Source organism: Tachyglossus aculeatus, chromosome 12, assembly GCF_015852505.1.
Source record: "Tachyglossus aculeatus isolate mTacAcu1 chromosome 12, mTacAcu1.pri, whole genome shotgun sequence".
Lineage (NCBI taxonomy): Eukaryota > Metazoa > Chordata > Mammalia > Monotremata > Tachyglossidae > Tachyglossus > Tachyglossus aculeatus.
The window spans coordinates 20,728,870-20,748,034 of NC_052077.1; the positions used below are offsets into that span (position 1 = coordinate 20,728,870).

The following is a 19,165-nucleotide window of genomic DNA, read 5'->3' on the forward strand; positions in this document are numbered from 1 at the left end:
ACTAGCTTTAAGGCAAACCTCTTACTTAACAAGTCACTTCTCCTACTACATTCCAGTTAGCTCTGTTCACCATTCCCGATTCACCTTCTCATTGTCCCTAGTTCTCAATTTTCCCACCTCCAATGCACTAGTTCATGCCCTTCCTCCTGCCTATAATTTCTCCTTTCAAATCCATCACACCTCAGCTCTTCCCATTATTAAAGCACTTCTGAAACCCCACCTATTAATCAATGATATGTATTGAGCACTTGTGTGCAGAGCACTGTACTATGTGCTTCAGAAAGTAAAATACAATAGAGGTGGTATACATGATCCCTTACCTCAAAGATCTTACTGTTTACAGGTCACATCTTCCCAACTAGCACTTCTGAGCACGTTGTAACCACTTTAGCCTTTGGTATTCATAACCTCTCATTGCATTTTCATATATCCAGTCATATACTCTACTATTTGAGTGCTTTTTCCTCCCTTTTAGAAATTACTTTATGCCTCTCTCTAGTGAGATTAGATCCTTGTGGTCAATGGTTATGTATTCTATGTTTATTGTACTCTGTCAAGTACTTATTATAGTGCCCTGCAAGTACATAGTATAGTGCCCTGCTCATAGAAGGTACTCAACAAGTAAAGGTGCTCAATGTTAGTTAAGAAGCTGCAACTTCCTTCCAGTAGGAAAAAATAGCCATTTGTGAATAGCCATGTGCCTTCCAAACCTCCCATAAACCTTCAGCAGAAACAGCATACCAAGGAAAAACTGGGGTTAAAATGTCTGTCAGAGGATGACTTTCTTATCAGATGATGAAATGTCTGTGATGTGTGTGTTGCATTTCTGTAGAATTCGCTATTGTCATTGGAATTTTCCTCTTTTTCCCAATAGGATATTCATGGTGTAAAGGTAACTTACATTTCTTTTACTTTATAACTATTTCTTTTCCATCACAAAGGTAAACTCATCAGGCATAAATGGCCAGTGAGACTGGGTAAGCATGAGCGTTTTGATCTAATTATATAAATGTAACTGCCAGAGAAATTCTCATGTTCTATAGCTTCTCACAGCAGGCCAATGACAGAGCTGACTCAGTCAATCAATCACTGGTGTTTATTAAGCACTTACTGTGTTCAGAACACTGTACTCGGCAGTAAGACAGAACATACAAGTGGAAATTAGGCATGATCCCATCCCTCTAGGGTCTCACAATGTTCTCAAAGCTTTGTTGAACATCGACATTCCTGGTCAATGCTGAGAAAGCAGCTTATAGTGGAGTTGTTATGCCAGCAGGATCACTCCTAATTCTGTTCAGGCAAATGAATGGTTTCCCCCATAGATCTGAACTACTTGTTGTCCTGTTCAAATCCTGGTAAACTGAAAATATTTGACCTAAGTAATTTCTGAAGGTAGAAGAGTAGTGAAAGGGATTTAATCAGCAAGGGCTTGGGAGTCAGAGGTCATGGGTTCTAATCCTGGCTCTGACACTTATCAGCTGTATGACTTTGGGCAAGTCACAACTTCTCTGTGCCTCAGTTACTTCATCTGTAAAATGGGGATTAAGACTGTGAGTCCCACGTGGGACAACCTGATTACCTTGTATCTATCCCAGTGCTTGGCACATAGGGAGCACTTAACAAATACCATCATTTTTATTATTACTGTTCCCCTTAGAAAGGAATTAGAAAGATGATAGGATCTTTTGATGCTAACCTGTGATTTATGGAAAAATTTAGTGGAGATGAAGTGTGCTAACAGACATACTGATGGGAAGGTGACTACAGATGGAGTCCATATACCGGGCCATTCCACACAACAAATCAAGTTCTTTCTAGGAAATGGTAAATATCCCAGCATATAGGTGATTCACGTGGCGCCAATGTTATTGTGATAAACTTTTTATCAACTGTAAATCAAAAGAGTGTGGTTCAACTCAATAAGTAAAGGAGTCATAGAACGCAATTAAGCAAAGAAAACCAGACCCCCCTCAAAGGTGGGCTTAGTGTTGAAAGGTTTAAGTGGCCTATTTTTTACCTTGAATTAAATCCAAGTGTCCAACATAGTCTCTTCCCAGCGAGTACATTATTTGTTGGATGGTAGAGTGCTGCTTCAGTGCTTTCTGATTCCTTATTTTGTTACATAATAATATGCTTAAAAAGCAACACATTGGGAGCTTGGGAGCTGTTAGGCATTTATTTACCATGGTGGGTTAATCTCATTCAGTGAGGTATAGAAACTCAATAATGAGTGCTACAGTATATAAGCTAATTGCTAGGATAAAACCAAATGAATAATTACTTAACTCCAGAATGAGGCCTGCGGGAATTTTTCTTTAATAAAGGTTTAATTCACCAGTGATAATGAATGCAATCTCACATACTACTGAATAACACCATTAGCATAATGGCTGTGATACAAAAACTATAATTAGAACTAAACAGAAACGTTAATTACAACCACGGAGGTACTGAATGAAATACTGTGGTTTAAGATGCTGACCTGCTTTACCGTCATGTATTAAGGGCTTGAGGATAGCTCAATAATTCTAAAAATCTGGTATGTTCCTCATATAGCAAAACAGAGTTATTCTACAGAGTTATTCATTGGTATAGGAGATATAATAAGGTGAAATAATGCGGATTGTTTGAAGAGTTTTGACTGAATATTAATAATTTAAAATGCAATTTTTCAAAGTGAATTTTTGCATCGGTTTAAAGAAATCACTTATGATCTACATTGTTTGAAAAATCCAACTTCGTCTTTGAAATGCTGGGAGCACCTGAGTATGAATAGATGAACAAATATTCCCCATAATAAAATGGAAAAAAATCAGTTCATATCAATGAAAATCAGAAGCTAAACTTACAGTGCATTCTAACAATGCAAATAAAATACTTGCAATCGCTGTAGCTTCCTGTATATAATAGGATACACCTATGCAAATTAATTTTTATAGATACATAGAATGTGGCAAGTACCTACATCCCCGGAACAGGAAGATTTAAAACAAAGTTGTACTCTATAAAGTTAAAACAAGCTCTATGAGAACAGAGTTTACATCTGTGGGAGGAAATTAAGATTTGTTTCCAGAAAAGCAAGGTTTCAACCACTACTAGCATGATATTCTGGTTAACCTAGCAGCTTCAGCGTAGCTGTAAAAATAATAAAAATATCTGAATCTGGGAAGTAATCTGAAAGCCCCTCCCTTAACTAAAATGAGGTAAAACATTCTCAGTAGACTCAAAAGAAAACAGATGGGCATGTGAAAAAAGTAATGGTAAAAGTTACATAAGTCTGGCAGGGTGGCTGGCTTTCCTCTCAACCCTCATTTCCTTTTACTTCACCACTCTACCTGTGCTGGGAACACAGGGCACCCCAACCATTCAATGGTATTTAATGAGTGCTTATTGTGTGCAGTGTATGATATTAAGCACTTGGAAAAATACAATATTACAGAGTTGATAGACATAACTTGCCCACAAGAATCTTACAATCCAGTAGGGGAGACAGAAATTGAAATGAATTATAAATAGAGGAAATGACAGAGTAGGAGGATATGAACATGTGCATTGTGGCGCTGGGAGTGGGATGACTATCGAAGTGCTTAAGAGACAGAGACCCAAGTGCATCGGTGATGCAGAATGGAAGGTGAATAGGGTAGAGGAATGACAGGTGTATATAATTCAGGAGATATAATTTTAGTAGGGCCTTGAAAATGGGAAGAGTGGTAGTCTGTGGTTATGAAGCAGGCGGGAGTTCCAGGTCAGAGGGAGAACATCGGCAAGGATTAATCAGTGAGACGGATGAGATCAAGGCACAGTGGGTAGGTTGCCATTAGAGAAGCAGAGTGTGAGGATTGGGTTTTAACAGGAGATTAGCCAGGTCAGGTTGGAGGGGGAGAGCTGATTGGTCAGTGAGGATCCGGGTTATGATAAATGCTTGAAGCACTGTGATAGCAGTTTGGTTTAGAGCCTCTGAGTCAGAAAAGCAGCTTTGCCTAGTGGATAGAACCCGGCCTGGGTGTACCAAGGACCTGGGTTCTAATTCTGACTGCCATTTGTTTGCTGGGTGACCTTGGGCACTTCTCTGTGCCTTTCATCTATAAAATGGGGTTTACAATTGTGAGCCCTAGATGGGACAGGGGCTGGGTCCAACCTGATTAGCTTGTATCAACCCCAGAGTTTATAACAGTGCCTGGCACATAATAAGTGCTTAAAAAATACCATAAAAAAGAGGATGTGGGTTATAATCCAAGCTCTGCCACTTGCCTGCTGTGTGACATTGGGCAAGTCATTTAACTTCAGTGGCTCTGTTTCTTCATCTGTAAAATGGGGATTAAATGTTCTCCACCCCCCCCCTTAGACTCTGCTCCCCATGAGGGACAGAGGCTGCAAAATAAATTATCATGCAATTTTGTTTTACAAAGTTTAGTAGTTTTTGGCACACACTAAGAACTTAATAAAGACCATTATTATTATTGTTGTCATCATTAGATGAAAAGGAAGGGCCAGATTCTAGAGATGTTGTGAAGGCACAACCAACAGTATTTAGCAACAGACTGGATATCTGGGTTTAATGAGAAATTAATTGAGGATAACCATCTTCTTTTCCAACTCTTTCCTTCATGCTTCCTTTAACTTTTAAGTGAGCCAATATTTCACTCCCCACATACCACCCTACTCCCACCTCCCTTTCTCAAGGAAAAGAAATATCCCAAGTGGAATTTTTTCCGAGTCTAATCTATGAACCGTAATTGACCTGGAGTTACAGGAACCATGATTTAAGTTATCTGGAAAAAAAAATTCAGACACAAGAAAATCAATATATCAACCTCCCAAACAGCAAATTCCCACCATCAGTTGAAATGGTGTCATTAGATGGCTGCTACTAATAAAATCTTGGATAAAAAATGCTGCCTACTCATTTGAGTCATATGTGGGACACAGATTTTCAGCCAGTTGCTTTATGCTGTCTTCTTTACAATCTCTCAAAAGTGTCCTGGAGGGTTCACGACAAGCATGCAAATCCAAAAAACTGTGAATTGTTGTGATTTATTGGTGCCCATAGTGGGCATTTCCATCATGGAATCCCTAAAGATCTGCCTCAGTCCCTGATTCCTGAGTGATGAGATAGAAAATGGAACAGTTGGGAAGGCAACAGGAGAATGGTGGAGAAATTGCCTGGAATGAAGAAGAAAAATTGGGCTGTGTTTTAAAAGATATTTATGTGTAATGTTTTCTTTCTGAAATGATTTCAAAGGGTGACTTTTGAAAGATTCATGTGAAGAAAAATGCCTCTATCCTTAGGTGATCTCTGAAGTTAGAGCATAAGTGCAGACAGAAAATTAACCTTGTTGTGAACCTTGAACCATTCTGCAAATACATAGGAAAAGTAAATTAAATTACACAAGGGCTGCTGCTGTTATCACTGTCCTTCACTGATGGGAAAAACCAGGGAGAGACACAAGGAAAGGAGGGAAAAGAACAGTAGAAAATGAAGATGGGAATTCCTGATCATCAGTTTTATGAGAATGATGCAATCCAAAATCTCTATGGCCATGGTTCAACCATTGTGACTCATCAAAACAGAATACCAAAAATTATTCTCTCCTTGCCCCCATATTTTACTTTATCATCCACAAGAATGCCTGCCTAAGCATGTAGTCGCTGTAGTCAATAACATGTGATGCAATTTACCCTGCATTTTTTAATTAACTCTGGCCCAGCAGTAGATTTTAACAACTAGCATTGTGTGAGTTACAGTATGCGTACTGCTGAGACACAAATGCAAAGTAATCACTCCACTAAGATGTAAACATTACAATTTCAACTGTGCCCAACAAGTGGGAAAGTAACAAAAACTAGTAGTAAATGGGAAAGGAGTGATTAGCCAAATTTGAAACCAGCTCAAAACCATGCTATTTGCCCCTAGCTATCTTAACACTTCAAAATCACTAATGACCTTGTAATTTCAATACCTAAAAGGCAAAACCAGATTTTAAAATATAACAGAGAATTTAATTTTGTTGCCTGTACCAAAACTCCAATGTGCAGCATGAATCGCCTAATGAGGCTCTGTGATTGCCATGTGGCTTTCCTAGGAAGAAATAATAACACCTTGGTGCAGAACCTACATAGCAACTATGGAGAACTCAAAAACAAGCATTACAAACACAGTTATCCACCAAATCCACATTGTAAGGCCATCCACATAACCCCTTCATCTCTCTAGGATAGATTAAATCTGTTGCCGAATTGTATTCTCCCAAACGCTTAGTACAGTGCTCTGCTCAGAGTAAGCACTCAATAAATACGATTGAATGAATGAACTCATTTTGCAACTATTATTGGCAAGAGGTGGCACTCTGAGCCCAAATGCTCTTCTTTCTAGAGTATTTTTCACCTATCAGAGAGTGACTAGCCATTGCAGCTTTCCTCTAAAATATTGGGTTTTCAATAGTTGATTTAATGCCTCATTCAGTAAGAGGAAAGAGTTCTGACAACTGTCATTATTCCTTCAAAATTCCTCAGATATCATAAGATGAGTAGGCAGTAGAGTACAAGGGATGGAAAAGGGGTGGTGGGGGGGGAGAGGGGGAGAGAGGGAGAGAGGGAGAGAGGGAGAGAGGGAGAGAGGGAGAGAGGGAGAGAGGGAGAGAGGGAGAGAGGGAGAGAGGGAGAGAGGGAGAGAGGGAGGGAGGGAGGGAGGGAGGGAGAGAGGGAGAGAGGGAGAGAGGGAGAGAGGGAGAGAGGAAGGGAGAGAGGGAGAGAGGGAGAGGGGGAGAGAGGGAGAGGGGGAGAGAGAGCAACAGCATGACATTTTTTCCTGAATGCTACCTTAATAATAATCATAATTGTGGTATGTGTCAAGAGCTTACTATACATAAAGCACTGTTCAAAGCACTGGGGAAGATCCAAGATAATCAGGTCAGACACAGTCATGGTCTCACACAGGACTCACAGTCTTAAGTAGAAAAGAGAACAGGAATTGAATCCCCATTTTACAGATGAGGTCACTGAGACATAGAGAAGGTAAGTTATTTCTTCAAGGTCACCCAGCAGGCACATGGAGGAGCCAGAACTAGAAGGCAGGCCCATGCCCTTTCCACTAGGCCACGCTGCTCCTTGCCTATATGCTTATTAACCTTAAAAAAATCACCTAAATATTCTTTCTTGCATTGACAATTTTGGATCTCAGCATAGATTGTCACAAGAAGGATCTAAGGATCTCTAGGCTATTTTCTTTTTATGATTCAAAAATAACTGCATACTTACTCCATACCAAGCGTTGTACTAGGGACTTTAGAGAGTACAATAGTATTATTGTAGTAGAATTCTCTTTTACAATAGAATTCTCTATTGTAATAGAGAAGCAGCATGGCTCAGTGGAAAGAGCCTGGGCTTTGGAGTCAGAGGTCATGGGTTCAAATCCTGGCTCCGCCACTTGTCAGCTGTGTGACTCTGGGCAAGTCACTTAACTTCTCTGTGCTTCAGTTACCTCATCTGTAAAATGGGGATTAAGACTGTGAGCCCCCAGTGGGACAACCTAATCACCCTCTCACCTCCCCAGTGCTTAGAACAGTGCTTTGCACATAGTAAGTGCTTAATAAATGCCAGCATTATTATTAGTAGTAGTAGTAGTAGTAGTAGTAGTAGTAGTAGTAGTAGTAGTAGTAGTAGCAGACATGAACCCTGCCTTCAAGGGTCATACAACCTAACTTTAAATAGGAAAGAGTAAATTTAGGACCATAATTTGTCTTTACAGATGGTAACACTGGTGTATTCAGTCACCCCAACCAGATGCCCAAGTCCACACCCACCCATTATCGATATAGCAATCTAATAGCAAAATAGGGATTGGGTGGGACAGAGAATCTTTGACACAGTGATTTCCACATAGCAAGCGCTCACTAAGTATGATTGAACGAATGAATGAAATGTTGCTCATTCTATCTATACTACCATTCACTTCAGCAATGATACTGGTTGTGTAAATAATGATGTGGGCAATTGATGAGATTTATGTCAATGTTACAGTCAATGATAGTGCACAAAGCTGATGAGAGTTGAACAGCTGTCAGGTGGTAAAACAAAAAAGAGCCCCTGGACCAGCTGAACCACTGCTCCAGTCAGTGATGCAAATACATGTGCTATGAGGATGGCTTAATGCATCACTCCAAGTTAAAAAAAGAAAGCTCTCAAACTGTTCAGGTACATTACCCTAAACTCAAAGTCCTGTGCAAGTAGACAACATAGGAATGTTCATCACCTGTTGGTTGCAGAGGTATCACTTCCATTGAGAAGCATTCTGAATAGACCTCTTTAGGATTGTATTGCTCACTCTCTCCCTAAAGGGTTAGAATAGGTGCCTTAAATGACCTCATGTTCGTGAAGGTTAATAATTATTGGACTCTAATTGTACAAAGAAAAAAATCATTGGATACCCAGCAGCTCTTGTATAATGAGTTGAACTGAGTGACCACTAACAGGGTATAGTAAGAATTACAAAATACAGACATTTGCTACCCAGAAATTTGTAACATAACACCGTGCCCCTGGGACCTATAGTAGCTGGAAGACCAGCATGGGGATCAGCAGTCAGGAATGTGTTTTTCCTTTTGAGCAACGGATTCATGAAGATCATGGTAATCAGAGCCACAACAAGAACAGTGATATGGGTTGAGAATAGCAGATGTAATAATAATAATAATAATATTTGTTAAGTGCTTACTATGTGCCAGGAACTGTACTAAGGGCTGGGGTGGATAGGATAAAAGCTAATTGGGTTGTATACAGTCCTTATCCTATGTGGGGCTCAGTCTCTATCCCCATTTTACAGATGAGGTAACTGAAGCCCAGAGAAGTGAAGTGACTTGGCCAAGGTCACACCTCAGACAAGCAGAGGAGTCAGGATTAGAACCCATGACCTTCTGACTCCTAGGCCTATGCTCTATCCACTGTGCTATGCTATACCCTGCAGCATTGCAAGGGACAGTGTTTGCATGGACCCAGTTTGGAAGATACGCACGAGCCATTTACTGCCCATTTCATCTCCTGCCACTCAGAGAAGCAGCCCGGGCTTGGGAGTCAGAGGTCATGGGTTCTAATCCCAACTCCGCCACTTGTCGGCTGTGTGATTTTGGGCAACTCACTTCACTGGGCCTCAGTTACCTCATCTGTAAAATGGGGATTAAGACTATGAACCCCACGTGGGACAACCTGATAACCTTGCCAAGGGCTTAGAACAGTGCTTGGCACATAGTAAGCGCTTAAATACCATCATTATCATTGTTATTATATGGAGAAAGTCTCCCTATCACTGTATCAATTTTGAGCAAGGAAGGACAGCTATATAGACATTAGATTTGTAATTACATCGATTTTCAAAAATTATACAAATTCACCAGTCGCATAATCTTCCAACAAAAACAATAAATATGTACATATGAAATGCTAATATTTTCATTTTCTGGAAACTGTCTTGGGGAAAATTTAATGTTTTTCACCAAATATCAAATCCTATATTCCTAGTTTTATAAGACCAAATTTTCTTTCATACAAAGAGCGATCTTGCACTGGAAAAGTACTGAACCCATATTTATTGACTAATCAAATATACAGTAAAACCAGAAAGACATTGTAATATTTAAAATCTAACAGATTCCTCTTTGGTGGTAGATGACTAACAGCTTACCTCAGCAAAGCAAAAATGCTACCAAAGCTTCCTTTATAAAAATGATCCTTATTATCCAACATTAGAGCATTACATATTGTAGGCAGTAAATAAAGACACTTAGGGAGCAAGAGGAAAAAACTCAAGCCTTATATGACATTGATTCTTATTAAAGGAATATGGAAATAAATTCATAATATTGCCTTTTTCTCTTCTACATATAATTATGCTTTTCAGCAAATTATATCTCATTCCAATTAAATTCTAAGCTCCTCAAGGGTATGGCTTGGGTCCTTTACTTATTTGTGTGTTGACTGAATGCTGAATATACTGTTAAGCACACAGTAAGCATTCAATAAGTACTGTGACTTGAACCTGCCAACTGCTAAATTATTAAAAACACAAATTAGTATTCCCCCCCTTTCAAATCCATCTCACCTAATATTCATGATGAAGGAACTTGATGTATGCCATATCTGATCATCCTAATTCAGACAGTGAGTGGGAAATGGTGACTTCTTTTCTCATTAATACACATTCTTCTCTTTTAACTTCACAACCAGGAACTCTCTCTGTGCCTCTCTCAATTAACTAACTTTAAGCTCCTTGAGTGAATGGTTTCCAAGGACCTTCTGCTGTGCTTTGCACACTGTTCACATTCTGCTACTGTTGAAGAGAATGAGAGTGAACAGGCTAATTTGGCAGGCCACCAAGGCACTTGTAAAGGAGGACAAACAAATGCACTACGCAGGTGGTATTCTAAAGGGTACAGTTGCAGGGCACAGGTGGATTAATTGGTGGGTACACCCCATAAAGTGGCAAAACAGAGATAGTGCTAAAAGAGAAGGCAAGAAGAGAGAAAGGGTCTAAGAAAACAGTTTCCTAGATGCTTCCATAGTAGGGCAAAGAACTAATTGATCAATCAGTGGTATTTATTGAGTGCTTACTGTGTGCAGACCGCTGTACTAAGTGCTTGGGAGAGTACACAACAGTGCTGACACATTCCCTGCCCACAGTAAGCTTACAGTCTAGAGGGGGGAGACAGACATCAATGTAAATTATGAAAGGGTACATAAGTGCTGTGAGGCTGAATATCACCTTCCCAAAGTGTTCATATCCGAGTGCTTAGACAACACACAAGGGAGAGGGAGTCAGATGATCCAAGTTCATAGAGAAAGGGAAAGGATGGATGGAGAGAAGAGAGATTGAGATTAAGGAAAGAGAGTGGAAGGAAGAGGAATCTTGTGGAGTCCCTGGTGTTAGCTTTGGGAAAAAGGAATTTGTGTGGGGATGAGTAATTGGATGACACATGGGGTCCAGGTCATAAAAGTGCTCAGTGCTTAAAAACAGCACTTGGCACATAGTAAGCGCTTAACAAATATCATTATTATTACATCCCATTTTCCCAAACCCCGAGGACAGCCATGCTACTGATTTACCCTCTCCCAGCTAACCTCTCTCTCCTCCCTCACTCCTGCAAAGATACCCTTTACTCAGCTGTTAAGTTGAAACAGAAGAAGAGAGGATGGATTCCTGTATGAAACTTAGGTTTGTTCCCTAAGGGCTGGGGTTCATGCCATTGCAAACTGAACTTGATAGTTTAAATGCCACCTTTGGCAAGCAAACTGACTTGGCTTAACAGTTTACAGAAGTTTGATTTTCATTGTGAATAATAACCAAATAATAACCCCATTAAAAAAACCCAAATCCTCCAACAATTTGGATTCTAAGAAGGAGGTCATAGAGTGGCTTTCTTTCCCCTTCGATATAGATCTTCTGAATGGCCGAGGGAATAAATACAACAGCCCAGGAAAAAACAAGCAACGTGAAATAATTTCTGATACAGAACTTTGCATGGAAACAGCATTGCAACAGATTGAATATGGATAGATCCAAATATAGATAAACTGAATATTTGGGCCTCTGCAAATCTGTTTTAGCTGCTACAAATTAAAAAATAAAACCTAAATTCTGTGCTACAACGGGATTGGCTCATAAAGGGTTGTCTTTCCAGCACTTTTATTTCTGGCCCCTGTCTAGCCTGGGTTTGAACTGCAGGGGAGAAGGACATACCTGGGTCTTAATTTCAGATCCTGGAATGGATTGGATGAAAGGTGTGAGTGGGGAGTGGACTTGTCAGTTAATTTCTGCCACAAACTTATTACTGGTATAAAGGCAGTCACTCAGCTTGGCACCTCCTACCTGACCTCACTGATTTCCTACTATGACCCGATCCTCACAATTCATTTCCCTAACACCAATGTACTCAATGTACCTCAGTCTTGATTGTCTTGCCCATGCCCTCCCTTTGGCCTGGGACTCCTTCCTCCTTCATATCCAACAAACGACCTCTCTCTCCAACTTAAAAGCCATACTAAAATCACATCTTCTCTAATAGGCCTTCCCTGACGAAACTCTCATTTCCAATCTGCATCACCTATACACTTGGATCTGTACCTCTTAGACACTTTTTTTTACCCCAATCCTAGCCTCAGAGAATTTATGGACATAACCTTATATTCTCATTTCCCCTACCTCTAATTTATTTTAATGTCTGTCTCCCCCTCTAGACTGCAATCTCCTTGTGGATTGTACCTACCAACTCTACTGGACTGTATTCTCCCAACCACTTAGTACAGTGCTTTGCACAAAATAAGTGCTTAATAAAGACTACTGATTGACAACCTTGAAGTTAACATTAACAGGCCTTGCTCTGTCCATTAGAAAATTTGCTTTGTGCAGTTAAATATGGCCTCAGATCTCACCTTAGGATATAACATCATTAGCACCAACAGCACTTGTGAACAACTCCTGTACTGGCCCTTGGAAAACACCAGTAGTAGGAAAAGATGCAGTCCTGATCTTAAAAGAAATTTCAGTTTAATGGGTGAGGCAGATGAATGCAAACTGCTAAATTTTTAATGGGTAAAATATAGCTGTCTTCCCTGCAAGACTGTAAGCTCTTCATGAATAGGAATCATGTCTACCAATTCTCTTTCCGTGTATTCTCAAATTCTTGGTACAGTGCTCTCCACATAGTGGTCAATAAATGCCATTGATAGATCAACATAAAGGATAAAAAAATACTCAAGTAAAAAAGGGATAATTGTGATATTTTTAAGTGCTTATTATTATACTAAGAAAGGGGGTAGATAAAAGGTAATCAGTTTGGACACAGTCCCTGTATCAAATGGGGCTCACAGTCTTGACAAGAGTAAGAACAGGGAGTGAGGCTCAGTGGAAAGAGCATGGGCTTGGGAGTCAGAGGTCATGGGTTCGAATCCTGGCTCCACAACTTGTTAGCTGGGTGACTCTGGGCAAGCCACTTAACTTCTCTGTGCCTCAGTCTCCTCATCTGAAAAATGGGGATTAAGACTGAGTCCCATGTGGGACAACCTGATCACTTTGTAACCCCCCTAGTGCTTAGAACAGTGCTTCACACATAGTAAGCGCTTAACAAATACCGCCATTAAACATAGTGTGGCTCAGTGGCAAATGCCCGGGCTTGGGAGTGAGAGGTCGTGGGTTCAAATCCTGGCTCCTCCACTTGTCTGCTGTGTGACTTCAGGCGAGTCACTTCACTTCTCTGGGCCTCAGTTACCTCATCTGTAAAATGGGGATTAAGACTGGGAGCCCCACATGGGACAGCCTGATCACCTTGTATCTATCCCAGTGCTTAGAACAATGCTTGGCACATAGTAACTGCTTAACAAATATCAAAATTATGAGAAGCAGCATGGCTTAGAGGAAAGAGCACAGGCTTGGGAGTCAGAGTTCGTGGGTTCTAATCCTGTCTCTCCCACTTGTCAGCTGTGTGACCTTGGGCAAATCACAATTTCTCTGGCCCTCAGTTCCCTCATCTGTGAAATGGGGATCAAGACTGTGAGCCCCACGTGGGTCAACCTGATTACCTTGCATCTACCCCAGCGCTTAGCACTGTGCTTGGCACATAGTAAGTGCTTAAATATCAACATTATTATTATCGAAACCCCATTTAATAGATGAGGAAACTGAGGTCCAGAGAAGTTAAGTGACTTGCCCAAGGTCACACAACAGAACAAGTGGCAGAGCCAGTGTTGGAATCCAGGCTCTCAGACCTTTGCTCAACCCACTACACTATGCTGCTTCCCTTCCCAGAGTGCAATTTCATCCCTAAGACCTTGAGAGCTCAAGTAAATAAATGAATCTCCATTATTCTTTACTAAGGTAGCAAGGAGCATTTGTTGCAAGATCTCACTTTGTTAAGCTTCAAACATCTGAATGACTAAGAAACATGTGGATCCTGTTTTTATTTCAAACAGACTGTAATTCGTTATTAGAGAATGTGAAGTTTGGAGTTTTTGGTTCCTCTACCAATGTGGATGCTAAAAAAAAAAAATTCTAGCAAATTCTGGAGGTGGAAAAACCTACTCAGGTCTAATTTTTCTCATGTCTTCCTTTCTCCCAAAATGCATCCTTTAGGACTCAGATTTCTCCTACATTGCCGCTAGCAATATTGGCTGAGTCATGATTTGAATAACAAATAAGGCAGGGGGGAAAAAAGAGCAAGTTGAAAATTTTCAGCACAGTCTCCTTTTCTCTATTTAGCTTAAAAGTGGGTCAAGTTTCACTGACAAATTGGAAGGCTCCTCCCTCTTCCTCTTTCAAAAAAAAAAAAGAGCGCAGATCTCTGAAAATAGCATGTGTTACTAATATACAACATACTCAATATGAATTTCTCTGGAGATACCCTCTGGGTATGTGTTAGAAAATTCAATGAAATCAACTCTTCTGCCTAACTGGTATTTAATTTTCAATTATTTATGCCTTTACTTGCCAAATGATGCTCTTCAGACACATCAGAAGAACGAATCTCTACATAAAGTTATCCAATTGTTATTTTCCAAATAACTTGCAAAATTACCATTCATTTTCTGTATATTCAGCCTGATACCTGGAGCAAGCAAAACCCAGGGATTAAAATTAAAGAGATAAGAATTTCTGAGTTAACTACTAATTAAAATGACTAATTTAAAACATCTTTTTTTCCTGCCAATGCATTTGGGAAAAGCTGCCATAAGTGTAGCATGGTGTATCAAATTTTGTACTCCTCCTTCAAAACTCTCAAGAGCCTCAAGCTGTGGTCAGAGTAAAATGGATCAGGGGTAGCTGTGTTGCCTGAATTACCCACTCGTTCATCCTGCCTCCTCACCTCACTGAGGGAGGGTGTGGCAAGCCTTTCTCCAGAGCTAATTCTGAGGCAAGATCTCTTTAGAGTTTCTACATTTTAGAGTTTCTGCATACAGCATCATTGATGTAAACCCTAACATATACCCTGAGTGAGGAGATGGAGTATTTGCCAAAGACAAAATTGTGTCCTTTTAGGGTGCATTGTTGAAGTCAAAATAATGTTGCCAACTTGTACTTCCCAAGGGCTTAGTACAGTGCTCTGCACACAGTAAGGGCTCAATAAATACGATTGATTGATTGAATAATGTTGGTATTTGTTAAGAGCTTACTATGTGGCTGGCACTGTTCTCAGCACAGAAAGAAAGAGCTAGTGAGCTTCTAGGCTTAGGGAGGCCTCACTGGAGTAGTGAATAGAGAGCGCCTCTTCCCAGGGGAAAGTGAAACAGTGCACTGTGGACACATGATTGTAGGAAGAAATGTAATGGTTTTAGGATGTTAGGACAAAATTTTAAAGTGGGAGATCCCTCTACCTACAGCATCTCCTTCCTAACACTCTCCCTTCCACCTTTAGATTATAAACTCCTTGAGAGCAGGAACCATGTCTTTTTAAATAATTTCAAACTCCCCTGCACGATAGCCTTTACATTTCCATTGTTGAGATCTGTGAAAATGCTTATTATCTGGACAGAGCTGCTGCTTCACTTTAAGGTGTAGAGGAGTCAAAAAATGACAGGCTTTCCTGTCATTTTTTACTCTATTTATTACTCTATTTTATTTACTCTATTTATTTACTCATATTTATTACTCTATTTATTTATTTATTTATTTATTTATTTATTTTACTTGTACATTTCTATCCTACTTATTTTATTTTGTTGGTATGTTTGGTTCTGTTCTCTGTCTCCCCCTTTTAGACTGTGAGCCCACTGTTGGGTAGGGACTGTCTCTATGTGATGCCAATTTGTACTTCCCAAGCGCTTAGTACAGTGTTCTGCACATAGTAAGTGCTCAATAAATACGATTGATTGATTGATTGATTTCATGAGTCCAAACTTCTGCTTGCCCTCTGAGCAAGGAGAACCTGGGTTGCAGCTTCCTCCTTGCTTAAAAGTCAAGACTGAACTCCGTCTGGCGCTTCTCCTTTACACTGTAAGCTCCTTGTGGGCAGGGAATGTCTACCAGCCCTGTTGTATTGCACTCTCCCAAATGCTTAGTACAGTGCCCTGCACATATTAAGAGCTCAATAGACACCACTGATTGACCCCGGAATGCTGGATCATCAGCTGAGAAAATTGCTGAGTTTATTAAAGTCTTTCATAGAAGAAGTGCAAGGAAGTAGGATTCCACTTATTCTAAACCCTTTCTGCTTGACTCTTCAAAATGACAACTTTTCCCATTGCAACCCAGCTCATCCAAGACAACTTCCTCAGTGTCTTATCTTCAAGGACAGGAGCCATGTATATATTTCCACCGATGCCTGGTATAGTGTGACGCACAGAGTGGGCACTAAACAAATAGAAAACATTATGGAAGCAGTAGAGTAGTAATACTGGATTTCTTAAGCATCATTTTCTGAAAAGGAAGAAATATTTTCAATGTTGCATTAATCGTAGTCCCCAAATTATTCACAAGGGAAGATAAGGTGCCTTGGTTTTTTCCCCTTTTCAGGCATTCATTAGAGTGTACTTTCTTTATTATAGATATTTATTCCGTTGAACTTTGAAGAAGTCACAGATATAAATTTTAATGGAGAGAATTTGGCTACTGATATTGTTTAATTTATTTCTCTTCTAAATTGTTTGAGTATTTTTTCATTCATTTCTGTGTTGTCAGTTGAATTATTCCACTCTGTCAGAGGTAAAGCCTGCAATTATTAAATCCAAGCGGCCTTGTGACTTGTGACCTAACCACCTCATACTATTGCTGACTGTGTGAACCACAGACCTCTTAAAATATTAATTGTGTAATTTCCGCTGAATCTAATCCTATTTCTCATAAATATGTTTCTGAATACGCACACACTGTCCTGGCTAGTATTCATCCTATAAAGCAGAGCTGAGATGTTTTTTAATAAAGATACCCTCACCTTTCTACAGTGTGAGTGCTTAGCCGTATAAACATAACCAAAGGGAATTTAATCAAAGTTCCAAAGTTCCTTGTTTTGTTTTCTCTTTCTTAGTCCATAAAGCAGGTCCTTCCATATTGTGCTACAAAGGTGAACTCAGTGCATGGCCTGTCCCCCATGATCCCTAACTGTAGAATGAGCTTGCTCATACCAGCAACCACATATCCAGTCCTGCTTGGATCCCCTGTGAAGCATGGCATCCACATTTCATGCAGAAAGAAAAATCTAGTATCCCTATTCCAAATGTGCCTCTTTATGCCATATCTGATTTAATGTTCTATTTTTCATTCAATAGGACAAAACGTAAGTCAAAATTCGTAACTACAACATACAAAAGTACAGGTCGGAGAAACAAATTTCTTAATATCATAAGCAGACACCTGCAGGAGTAGGAAGCATCCACAGTTCAAAATCACCTTTATATTCTTCTCTTCCACTAAGTGACAATGATTATTACTTACCTCAACTATACAAATATATAAAACCAATATTCCTCCTCAAAGGAAAAATATAAAATGAAAAGGAAAGAAGGATGTCACATTTATCCATTTAGTTTTAAGAAATAATGTGATCTTTCCAAATAGAAGTACTAGAGTAATTAAACTAATTTTCCAAAATTATTCTAGTGTATTCAATTACAGATTTTAATTATTTTAGAGAAATAACTCACTGTGTTAATGAAAGAGAGAGTAGTAAGAATCATGGCAGAGTTTGTGTTTCATGTTCCTGCAATCTATAAGCCTTATTAGAAAATGTAAATCAAATATTTGATGAATACTAAGAGCCTTCTGGGATACTAAAATGAATATTGCCATTGTGACTCTGAGAATAAGGTTGAACTATAACAGAAGTCAGTTAAGGTAAGTGGATTTCAGTGCCAAAGGGAACATTAGCTGTTTTAAAGGAGCCTCTAGGGTATTAGTATTAAATGTAAAAAAATTTAAACAACACTGAGACTGTGACATTAAACAATAGAGGCCCAAAAGTCAAACAACGATGGATTTAAATCTTTGAACCTCACTATTCCCCCAAACATAAAGCAGGATGGAATCTCTATTTTGGTGCCTTTTTGGTTCTTAAGCATTCCCTACATCTTTTAATTCAACCCTTTTTTTTTTAAGGAAAAGGAGAAAGGGATGGAGGAGATGGAAACAGAGTTCTAAGTAAAATGTATATGGCTTGTCAAAAATATTTAAATCACTTCAAATAAAGATGGATATAAAATGGGTCAATTTTATAATTTATAAATTTCATAATTTATAATAATACTGAACAGGTATAGGTATTACCATTGCAGCTCTTCTTTAGTGTTTAGCATTTAATGTCACAGTACGTGGTTTCTCTAGTTTTCCCCTCCTGCCCTTATTAATGCCTCCACATTTGAATGAAATGCAAATGTGCATTCTGGTATAGAAAATGTGGTGGGACTTGAAGGGCAGAAATGTCACAGTGCAAATCAGTAATTAATTCTGTAGGAATGGTGGATAAAGAACAATCCTATAGCCTAAATTTAAGAAGAGGTCATAGCATCCCTGTCATAGCATCCCATTTTTTAAATGTGACATTAACCAGAATATCCAGTTTTTGCTTATATTACTTAGCTCTATTCTTCCCTCATCTCTATTGACCCTTCTCATCCTAAACCTCCAGGACCCATCCATTACTCGTTTTTTAAAGACTTCACCCCCCCACCACTTCCTGGTTCTCACCCCACCCTTCTGCATTCTCCCCAAATAACCTGTCACTACTTCAACCCCTTTCCTTTCCCCCCAGTGCACTGCCAGGGACTAAAATACCAACCCAAAAAACCTCCCCAGCTAGAAAAGTCCAGGTAGTTCAGGGATCAGAAAAGGTAGGTGAAGTTGTTGAAGGCAACCTGCTCATGTCTGCTCTCTTGGTTAAAATCCTGGAGCAGATCCCACAGAATCTCACTAGCGAACTCATCCAGCCACCAACAAGGGAGGCAGGCAGCAGTTACCATTGTAGTCCTGCCACTTCTGTGCTCTCATGTAGGATCCTTATGTCCAGAGCCACCACCCAGTCCCTCCCCTGCTTCCCACACACCATTAGCTGTTTGAGTTCCACCCTAGCCCTTACAAGCTTCCATTTCCAAGACTGAATGACAACAACAGCAGCATCTTACACCCAGAGCAGCTGTGAAGATTTTGAACATGGGCCGTTATCAGTAAGGTTGGCATTCCTATTTCAGGGTGATA

The 19,165-nt window shown here is 39.7% G+C and overlaps 1 protein-coding gene across 16 annotated transcripts in view; it reads right to left on the reverse strand.

The window, feature by feature from the left end:
* Window positions 1-19,165, reverse strand: part of IQCM (IQ motif containing M) — a 269,935-nt gene that overhangs the window by 130,243 nt on the left and 120,527 nt on the right. For 2 of the 16 annotated variants that reach the window (XM_038755207.1, XM_038755206.1), the window contains one exon: window positions 16,186-16,330. The exons of 13 other annotated variants lie outside the window; for them this stretch is intronic. In XM_038755207.1, the coding sequence (XP_038611135.1) occupies window positions 16,251-16,330 (80 nt within the window). In that variant the 3' untranslated portion in view covers window positions 16,186-16,250. Of the gene's footprint in view, window positions 1-16,185; window positions 16,331-19,165 lie in introns of those variants that run through there. One more of the 16 variants, XM_038755212.1, reaches the window with a different exon arrangement.